A 10,820-nucleotide genomic window follows, 5' to 3' on the forward strand; every position below is an offset into this window, starting at 1 on the left:
TGGAGAAATTGCTATATGTAACTTGTCTCAAACTTAACCCTACATTTTAGAGAAATATTTTCACAATGAAGAAGACTCTTCGTAAATAGCAATCACGCTCTATACAACTTTCAAACTGAAAAAAGTTGAACTTTAGAATTAGAGTACAATTAGTTTAGGAAAAAACATTGACTTTTTTTTTTTACCTATTGATTTGATTTAAATATATTTATTTGACTTTTTTTTTAAATACCCCAATTTTATTTAAATGTTGTCATATCGTGTCATTTATGCCGCCTTCACGTGCTATCGGAAATGTGATTAGTCCCACTTCTGAAGTCGTGATTACGAGCTCATCGCATTCAAATTTTGAAATGGGAGGGTGTTCACGTGCAATTTTTACCTTGGAAACTCGTTTTTACGATAATTCCGATAGCACGTGAAGGCAGCATTAAGCACGTTAATTGCCAAAAGGCAATATTTAAAAGTCTAAATTAAGACCTAAACTGGTGAATATTATCTCCTCCTTATTGGAGGATCATACAACCAACCTAGTGTCCTGTACAAAATGTATTGTGGTGGTAAATTAAATGTATCATAATATAATATAATACTTCGGTACTGTGATATATACAATGGTAAACTAAATGATTACTTATGTACCATGGTAGCAGGTCCAAAAACAGTAGCAAGTTACTTTGTGTTACGTTTCAATGTGTGATATCTAAATAGGATTGGGTATTATCAGAAGAGCTGGATGTTTCCTGTGGAAATTCGAGTTTCCTAGGTAAATTGCACATGAACGCCCTGACATTTTGAAACTTGAATGCAATGAGCTCGTAATCGACTTCAAAGTCGGAATTATCGAATTTCCGATAGCACGTGAAGGCAGCATTATAACTCTAACTATCCGAAAATTAATAATTTTGACTGACCAGTAGTTTGAGTAAAGTGTTATACCTATAGCAATCATTTTGATAATTTCCAGCTCTCTTTTAAACCCCGTTTTTGTAGAAAGAGTATTGTTTGGTACACACACGGAACCATTGTTCCTCACTTGTTCAAGGGGAACGTTCAACCTGCTGCACCGCTGGCGGGCGTAGGACCGTGATGTGTTCGAAAAACATTCGATTTACATTAATCGTATGTTTCATTTTTTTACGATTCTAGCTGCACAGGCTTATTTACCCGCTGCGGGTCCAGATACTATATAATCTGTAAGCATACACATCTGACGATGAGGAGGAGAGCGATGGGGAAGACGCGTCACGTCGTGGCCTGGATGAACAAAGCAGAGTACGAGCATGTGATGGAGTATTTGTACTCTAAAGAGCCCGCGCTGCAGAAACATGCTCTGCACAGGATCTCGGCGTGGAAGGGCAGGTAACGTTACTGTCTACTGTGGTCAGAGAAGGACCTGATGTCTTGAGTACAGTGTTGGACGTGGTCACGTGACCCCTAATGTTTCTTTACTTGTGTTATGATTTTCTTGCTTAAATTCTCCTTGAAATATTGTCAACATACAATCAGTTCTGAGGGGCCTAAAATAGGTTACATGGTTTTATTCAAAATCTTATATATAATTTTGGTTTTGGAATGACACGTGTTCTGTTCTGAGGTAAGCATAAACTGCTTAGACTAGTTTTACAAGTTAGACATCTATTTTTTACTTCTTCAAATCAGTTACACAAAAAGGTAGATTAGTCTAATTTGAATTAAAAAAGTAAGACTGATTAACCTTAACTAACTGTCAGACTAGTTCTGGGCCTATTCTGGGCATTATTTTCACATATTTCGTAAGATTCACCCTTGAATTTAATCTGCGCTGACGTATGACATGCTAAACTAACTAGTTCAAGGTTCTTTTCCCATTCCACAGACCATCAAATATGATCATCCTGGTGTGAAGGACGGTCAAGGACCCCTGTCTTAAAAATTAAACGGCAGCTATATATTATTTTCATGTATAGAGGAAAGTGGTTCAACCTTAATGTTATGAAACGACGAGAATACTTTTTGTGCACAAAAACAAAGAAAAATTATGACTATTCAACAATCTCTTCCCTTTCACCAGGGGCGGACTGGGGCTAAAAAGTTAGCCCTGGACTTTCTGGCACAGAGTGGCCCATCACAACTGGTCCACAACAAATCACACCATAAACCCACCAGTTCATTATGCACCAAGTCATTTTTAACATCACTTAATAACATAAAAATACAACACAATATAGAAATATAAATGCTATTCATTTTTTTAAATTGAAATGCTTATCGTTAACATTAATGAACAACTGGCATACTTTACATTATAATTTGTCTTCCCTGGTGTACATGGCAAATAGTAAATCATTTTGAAGAATTTTTACATAGAGGGACAGTATATTATCACAATTTCAATACCTACCATAAAATCAGTCCATATAACACTGCTCTGGTATGGTCTTGATAGAAGACTTAGAATGTAGTGCAGAATGTGGACTGTTTTATGGTGCCTTTATAGTGGTTATATTATAGTATTTTACTGCATACAATATAGCTGTTATAGTACTAAATACAAATACATTTACTACTGTTTTATAATATAATTTACAAATAAAAACTAAATGATGATAATTGATAACCAGCAAATCAGCATATTAGAATGATTTCTGAAGGATCATTTGACACTGAAGACTGGAGTAATGATGCTGAAAATACAGCTTTGATCACAGGAATAAATAACATTTTTCAATATTTTATAATGCAAAGCAGTTTAAAAAAAAAAAGTCAAATGTAATGTATCATTACAATAGTGCTCGGCTTCTGTTCTGTAAACAGTACATCCCACCTTCTTCGATTTGATTGGCTATTTTAAACATTTTGACATTGATGAGCGCTTTTAAATCGCTGCACTGAGCCAGTTTGATCACGCTAAATTGATTAAAATTAACTCAAGTGGGCTGTGCTGGCAATTCGTCTGGGCCGACAGAAGACTACGTAAATTTACTATAATTCATTCTTCATATTATGTAGCAATGGGGGAAAAAAATGGGAACAATAAAAAAAAAATGCCCGATGGCCAATCTGCCCCTGCCTGTCACTCTTTTATGCTATGCTCTTTGCTGGGCTACTCACAGTGCAGCACTTCCAGGTTCTACGGCAGAACGGCGGTTCACTATTGGCGGAGCACGATCGCATGCGTTGTGGGCTTGCATCAATCGTGTAGGAGAAGAGATGGTTGAATAAAGTCGTGACAGGATGTTAATGACAGAATTTTCATTTTTGGGTGAACCATCACTTTAAACTTGTTGATTAGGACAGTGTGGAGTGTTGTCACTGACTTGCTGTCTGTTGCCACAGGTTCGGGCACAGCACTCCGGTGGCCGTGGAGAGCACCGCAGACCTGGTCCGATGTCAGGTGCTAGACAGCACGGGTCAGCTGGAGGCCAGTGATCTTGTGCTGCTCTATGGCATGGCGCTGGTTCGGTATGTTTATCATCCAAGTGCACTTGAAGCATACAAATCAGTCCAATCAGTTACGGGAGTTAATATGACTGAACAAGTATGATGTGTTCCAGGTTCGTTAATCTCATCACAGAACGGCAACAGAAAAAAGTCGCCAGACCCTTGCGAAGTTTAGCCAGAAATGTAAGTAACACATTAACTCGGATGAATGTCCTTCATAATAATCTGCAATAACTGCAGTCTGACTACAGTTTGTCTCTCTGACAGATAAATATCCCAGAGTGGGTAGTAAACCTCAGGCATGATCTGACACACCGCACACTTCCATCACTAAAATGGTGCAGAAAAGGTGAGAGACAGGTTTTCCCTTACGCACATGCAAACATTCAAAGTTAGAGAAGCTCATGCTTTTACTTCTCTGTTTGCTGTATATGTCACTGTAGTGTTTATGTTTGTTTGTGTTCTTCAGGTTGTGGATTTGTGCTGGACTGGTTGCATCAAGAGTACTGGTCCCGCCAGATGGGCAGTCAGCTGGCAGAGGACTGGAACTCTTCATCAGAAGAGGAGGATGAAGAGGAGATTGTTAAAAGACATGAGAGAGATCTTCTCAGCAGACAGAAAGATATCGAGGCACACAGTGAGTAGCCTTTTACACACAAAAATCCCTTTGGTTGACCATTTGTGTTAGTAAAGGAGAGAGATGTGGAACTACAGGGAGGGAAAATGACAGACTGATCAGACATTTTCATTTCCTTTGTAGTGTTAAAGGGGGTATTTCTAATCGCTTAAAATGCAAAACATTATAGCTTTGTTCGGAATCAACAAAGTTGTAAAATACTGTTTTTCAGCAAGGATGCATCAAATTGCTCAAAAGTGACAGTAAAGACATTTATAATGTTAGAAAAGATTTCTAATTCAAATAAATGCTGTTATTTTGAGCAGCATGATATTTGATGGATCATGAAAACTGGAGTAATGTATGCTGAAAATTCAGCTTTGCCATTACAAGAATAATTATATTTTAATATGTATTAAAATAGAAAACAGTTATTAATAGTTTTCCACAATATTACTGTTTTTACTGTAATACTTTATCAAATAAATGTAGCTTTGGAGAGCCTAAGAGACTTTTTCAAAAACATTTAAACCAGACTTTTTAACTGTATTGTATATAATGTGATATAATATAATATTGTATATTGTATTCTAATAAACAGTAGCAAACAGTTAAATATTAATTCTCTGTTTGTTCTCTACCTTTCAGAAAAAGTCAGAGAACTGCTCATCTCTTATGGACAGGAACAGTTTCAGGTAAGTCTGGAAAAAAATGTCACACAGTGTATACTATGCCAATTTACACCAGCAGAGGGCAGTATGAGCTTTTGTTTCTGACACCGCGGCTGAATCTGAAATCGCCCCCTAAACCCTCATTCGCTATTCACTACGTTAGTCCACTAATATAGACGTTCGCTTGAAGGAGTGAATGAAAACTAGTGCATGAAGTCAGATAGCCGTTGTCTGTACACTCTTAGGCTGTGCCTAATACAGAGGGGCCCAGTGGCCATTGGTGCAGTCACCACCTCTACAGGGGCACGTCTCTCTGGATCCATCTCAGGAGGCAGTGAGATGGGTCCAGGGGGCACCGCAAACCTGCTCTATCTCTTCCACCTCAGATAGAGGATCCCCGAATTAAGACATCAGGCAGTTATGGATTACATTATATATATATATATAAATATATTCTATTTTATTTTCTTATAATCCATTTCTATGTAAAGCACTTTGAATTGCCACTGTGTATGAAATGTGCTATATAAATAAACTTGCCTTGCCTTACACTCGTTATTGCGGTGCAATGTGGGATTAAATTAGTGCACTCAATAACGTCCACTATGGTTTAGGTCACCACTACACATGGCTGTCCCCTCAAATAATGCCCTATTTGAGGGTATAGGGGGCGATTTCAGATTCAACCAGAGTCAAGTGTTGGAACTCTTCCGAATATGCTTACTTCCCTATTTAATAGAATGCAAATTGTATGTCAAATGAGTAATATGTATGAATACATCAAATCATGGGCGTCGGAAGCAAAAAAAATGTGGGTGGGTCCTCTCCCAGAAAACTTTTACTGGAGTAGATGCCATTTACATTAAGCACAAATATATCGCCGTTTCCTAAAAGTCTGGTCGGGCCAGACAAAATTACGGAAAACACAAAATTATAAACTGTGACAATAGTATAGGGGTAAGGCGCATGGCATCAAGTTTTTTACGCAAATTGACCCGAGGTTCAAATCCGCCTTTTGCCGAACTCGCTCTACTCCTCTCGCTCTACTTTTCCGTATCAGATCGGGAAGGCATTTATTTTCAATAAATAGGAAGAAAATAGTAGAAAAGTGGAAATAAAGCATCTAATGTGTTTAATAATAAGTGTTTATCAGTTCGGGGTAGGTAAACAGACATGCGCTGAATTAGAGACGATACAAATGAGTGGGTCCAATATCATTGGTCTTAAAAAGTGAGTTGCCCACATACAATGGTTCCGACGCCCATGCATCAAATTCTTAAAACAGTAGATGAAACTAGAATGTTTTTGGTATATGTATAACTACAATGTGGGTCTGTGAGATGGACATGAGCTACATTTTAATAATAAATAAAAACATTTAAAAGGTTATAATTGGTGATATTTGGTAAGATTTTCTTTTACTAATGTAGTAGTTTGAAGTTAAGATGTTAATAATGTGTGCCTATTGTGTTGGTGTGTTTGGCAGACGTATGAAGGGCTGGCAAAGCAGGGAGGGGAGCGTGACGTGTGGCCGGATGCCAGCGCTGATCTCAGCTGGATCCTGACGCAGATCAAACACTTTGCCACAGAGGCGAGGTGTGATCATGTTCAATTTAGCAAGGCTTTATTTCTGGTATGTTAAAGAATATGTGTCTCATTGCTATCTTTTCTGTCCGTGTTGCAGAGACATCTTCGCTGATGTTTCAGTGCAGGATGGATTCCTTATTCCCACTGCAGAACAACTGGAGTCTTTGAATATTGATCCATCAGGTACAAATGCACAACATCTTGTTTATAAAGCAGTAATTTGCTGACACAAATTGAATTTGCCTCTCTATCTCTCTCTCTGTAGAGGACACTGTCGACGTGTTCGCCCCTTGTCTTCCTCGAGTGTTTTTGCACTTCTGGTTGCCGTTCCTGAAGGTCCTGAATTCGTCCATCTTTATAAATCTGATCCTTGACAAACTATTCGCTGAGCTCTCGAACGAGCCGTCTGGTCAAAGAGCTTACTACATTGTCTCCTGGATCTCTGAAATTTTACTCTGCAACAGCAAAAGTATGATTCTGTGATGTCCTCTTATGTCAGTGATAGTATATGCAGTGGCCATAAAAAGTATTTGGACACTTAAAGGAACACTCCACTTTTTTGAAAATAGGCTCATTTTACAAGTTCCCTAGAGTTAAATAGTTGAGTTTTGCCGTTTTTGAATCCATTCAGCCGATCTTTGTATCTGGCGGAAGCACTTTTAGCATAGCTTAGCATACATCATTGATTCTGATCAGTCCATTAGCATCTCATTCAAAAAATGACCAAAGACACTTTCAATATTTTTCCTATTTAAAACTTGACTCTTCTACGGTTACATCGTGTGCTAAGACCAACTGAAAATGAAAAGTTGCGATTTTCTACACCTATATGGCTAGGAACTACTTTCTCATTCCTGCGTAATAGTTGCGGATCTTTGCGGCCGTACCATGGCTGCAGCAGCGCAATGATATTACAGCGCCTGAAAGTTGCCCCCAGCTAGGAAACTTTCAATGTGACCGGCACTAAGTTTGTGTAGTTGCAGAGAAAATTTAAGGCTTGCAGCCGACAAATTGTGTTGTGGATTTACCTGTGTGATTAACCATGGTTCTGTGTGTTGTAAAGGGCTGTGATAGTAAGTCGAAGGTGTATACTACCACCATGTTTCACAGAATACCAACGAATCATTGCGCCGCTGCAGCCATGGTACAGCCGCAAAGATCTGCGACTATTACGCAGGAATGAGAACATAGTTCCTAGCCATATAGGTGTAGAAAATCGCAACTTTTCATTTTCAGTTTGTCTTAGTTAGCACACGTTGTAACTGTAGAAGAGTCAAGTTTTAAATAGGAAAAATATTGAAAGTGTCTTTGGTCATTTTTTGTATGAGATGCTAATGGACTGTTTAGAATCAATGATGTATGCTAAGCTATGCTAAAAGTGCTACCGCCAGATACAAAGATTGGCTGAATGGATTCAAAAACGGTAAAACTCAACTATTTAACTCTAGGGGACTTGTAAAAATTAGCCTATTTTCAAAAAAAGTGGAGTGTTCCTTTAAGCCACATTTTATATATTGATTTGAACGTAACATAGTTTAACAAAAAGTTCCTTGTTGTGAAAATAATCAAACCATAATGTGTCCAAAAACATTTAGCCTTAATATAAACAGTTTATCTATTATTTTAACTAATTGGGTCTCATTCACTAATAATTACATGGATTTTTTTCATTAGACTCTCATTAGCAGGGACTCAAAGTATATGATGAAGTATATTTAACATGAAATGTCTATGTATAAAATTTAATCTCAACATGATTATTAGTCCACCCTACGAGGTTTTTGTGTATGTGATGTTTCAGTTGTTCCTACATTTTTTCATAAATTTTAGAACTAAAGGTATTGGTGAATCGTTTGTTCTTGAAAACGTTTGTATGCAGATTTGTGAATGAGACCCATTGTTTTTTAAAAATGTGTTTGATAGTGTAAACTTCTCTGTGTATGTCTGTGGCAGGTGAATTGAAGGCTCACAAGCGACTAAAAATATCAAAGGAAAGGATCTTTGTGAACAGATTACAGTTTCCATGGCAGAATCTGATTTCTGCATGTGTGAACGCACCGTGCCCAGCTACACCGTTCCTTCTGCGACAGTGAGTGTGCACGTGCGCACACATATTTGCACACGCAGCGTGGGTGAAGGTAACTAATCTAATCTTACTTTTTGCCTTCTAAGGATTTTCAGTGACATGGATAAGCCCCTCCCACATGAAGCTCAGCAGAACCTGCTTCAGCTCTGCAGCATTTACACGCAGGGTTACCATGGAAACTCCTCCCCTGGACCCTCAGACCCCGCTCAGCCTGTGTACACCCTTCAGAACCTCCAGGAGAGACTCAAGAGCAATGCCTCACAGAACAGAGACACACACTCATCTAACCACACCCCCGGATCATTGCAGGCTCCGCCCACAGAGGAGCTCCAGGAAAAGCTAAGCGCAGAAACGGTACAGGAGAGAAACTCCGCATTACGAGGATCAGCATGGAGCGTGTGCACAGGTAATGCTAACATACCCGTACCAGCTTTTTTGTAAAATATTTCTTTTTTTTTTAATGATAAAATTTATTAATAGCAATTATTCAATCCACTAAGGCCTGGGACACACTAGACGATTTTCAAATCTTAATACATATATACACGGTATATGAAATTAAGGAACATAACTTTCATCTCAAAGCACATAGTTTATTTATAATTTATTTACAATAATAGTAAACGTAAAAAGAGTATTTCGACAAGTATAACAAAAAAAAGTGTTTATGAAAACACTTACCCTACTGTTACCCTAGCTTTAAAAATAAAATGAAAACGAAAAACATACAAAAATATAAAAATAAATCTAAGTCAAAATATTAATAAAACGAATGTTATATAAATAAATAAATATGTGATGTTTGCGCTGTTTTCCATAGCTCCAAATACTAGGACGAACTAGCACAAGTTATGTCAACGGGTGTCCAATGTGAGTGACAACTCAAAACCTCGCCAATATAACATCACTGAGGGCATCTTATTTTGCACCTCAACTAGCTGTAGTTGGTAAATTAGTGATAAATCCTGAGATGATCTTGAATGCTGTGGTTCGAGTTAAGTCTGACGTTTTTGGTGTCCAAACAGATAGAGTCCCCTGGAAACAATACCCACTAGGAAAGGTTCCAGGACAACCAGAAGACCCCTCCTGCTTGATGGCCGAGTCTTATTCTACATTTACTGTGTTCGACCAGCAGGTGGAGCTAGATCAACTCCCTCAGAACCATAGCAACAGGAGGTGAGGAAGTGTATGCCATGTACAGCACATTAGGAAGTATTTAAGGTTAAATGCAACTACAGCTAATAGGTAGAAACTTTAAAGAGATCACCCAGAAATGAAAATTGTCATAATTTACTCCAATTTGTTCCAATCCTGTGAGTTTCTTTCTTCTGTTGAACGCAAAAGAAGGTATTTTGAAGAATGTTGACGGCGCCCATTGACTTGCAAAGTAATTTTTTTTTACTACTATGGAAGTCAATGGGTGCCATCAACATTCTTCAAAATACCTTCTTTTGTGTTCAACAGAAGAAAGAAACTCACAGGTTTGGAACATCTTGAGGGTGAGGAAATGACAATTTTAATTTTGGGGTGAACTATCCCTTTAACTGGAAGTTTAGAACATGTTGTGGCAGCATTTATTTGAATTAATTTAGACCCCTATTTGGTTGTAATATGACTTTCTTAAAAGTGCATTTTATCCACAGTGTTCCCCTTCATACCAGAGGTGCCAGTGGATCAGATGGGCCACTTTGGACTCACAGTGATTTGAGCAGACTCAAAGCTGGACTCAAACTATTCTAACACATACACTCAGATACTCAATGGCCTGAAGATACTGAACCGCCAACCCTGAACTATGAACCCTGTCGTGTTAAAAACAAACACTTGAGGGCTAAGCTGGACTGAGGCTCTTCTAGACACACACATCCAATCTCTCTCTTCTACTTTTGTCTCTGGCATGATGCTGTTGTGTGCTGCACAATTGGAAACCTCAAGTTGTTCTTGTTTTATAATTCATGTTTATGTTTGTTCAGAAGTATATTGTCTTACTCTGATATCATTACAGTTACAATCCAGCCTGCAGTTTAATCGGCTCTGCTCAGTCCTACAGCTCTTGGCGCCCGTTCAAACCATCCGGAAGTGAAACTCCCATGAGCAATGTCTCACGCGGTTCTAATGAAGAAGTTGGTGCTGTTTGAGAAATGTTGTAAATTACATTATTTTTTAACTCAAAGTTGCCAAATAAACTTCTTTTTTTGTGTGTGGACTCATCTGGTATGCTTTATTCTGTTTCTCAAGATCCACTTACTAGCCCAGGTTAATTGCACTGAAATAGCTGTAATGTAGATACAGAATTAAATATGCTATTTTTGCTACTTAAAACTCCATGATATTGGCTTCCGTTATGACTGACTACACATCCTAAACATCAGCTTCTTTGCATAGATGTGCAGTACAATGTGGTAATCTGCTCTGACATGGGCTAAAGTATGCAGCC

General features: G+C 38.3%; 1 protein-coding gene across 1 annotated transcript; it reads left to right on the plus strand.

Annotated features, from left to right (window-relative positions):
• The first annotated feature begins 1,034 nt into the window (after positions 1-1,034).
• las1l (LAS1 like ribosome biogenesis factor) lies at positions 1,035-10,588 on the plus strand. The gene is made up of 13 exons (XM_079814648.1): positions 1,035-1,362; positions 3,319-3,444; positions 3,537-3,606; positions 3,691-3,772; positions 3,893-4,060; positions 4,688-4,734; positions 6,197-6,306; positions 6,395-6,480; positions 6,563-6,766; positions 8,251-8,386; positions 8,470-8,789; positions 9,409-9,559; positions 10,027-10,588. The coding sequence occupies exons 1-13, from the start codon at positions 1,217-1,219 to the stop codon at positions 10,121-10,123; spliced, it is 1,743 nt and encodes a 580-aa protein (XP_079670774.1). The 5' UTR covers positions 1,035-1,216; the 3' UTR covers positions 10,124-10,588.
• Positions 10,589-10,820: the final 232 nt, after the last annotated feature.

This window comes from Gobio gobio (genome assembly GCF_949357685.1).
Source record: "Gobio gobio genome assembly, chromosome: 4".
NCBI classification, from domain to species: Eukaryota; Metazoa; Chordata; class Actinopteri; order Cypriniformes; family Gobionidae; genus Gobio; species Gobio gobio.

Coding starts and splice junctions, on each gene's coding strand:
- las1l (XM_079814648.1), top strand. CDS start 1,217: ATGAGGAGGAGAGCGATGGGGAAGACGCGTCACGTCGTGGCCTGGATG. Junction 1,363..3,318: donor ATCTCGGCGTGGAAGGGCAG/GTAACGTTACTG, acceptor CTGTTGCCACAG/GTTCGGGCACAGCACTCCGG. Junction 6,767..8,250: donor TTTACTCTGCAACAGCAAAA/GTATGATTCTGT, acceptor TGTCTGTGGCAG/GTGAATTGAAGGCTCACAAG.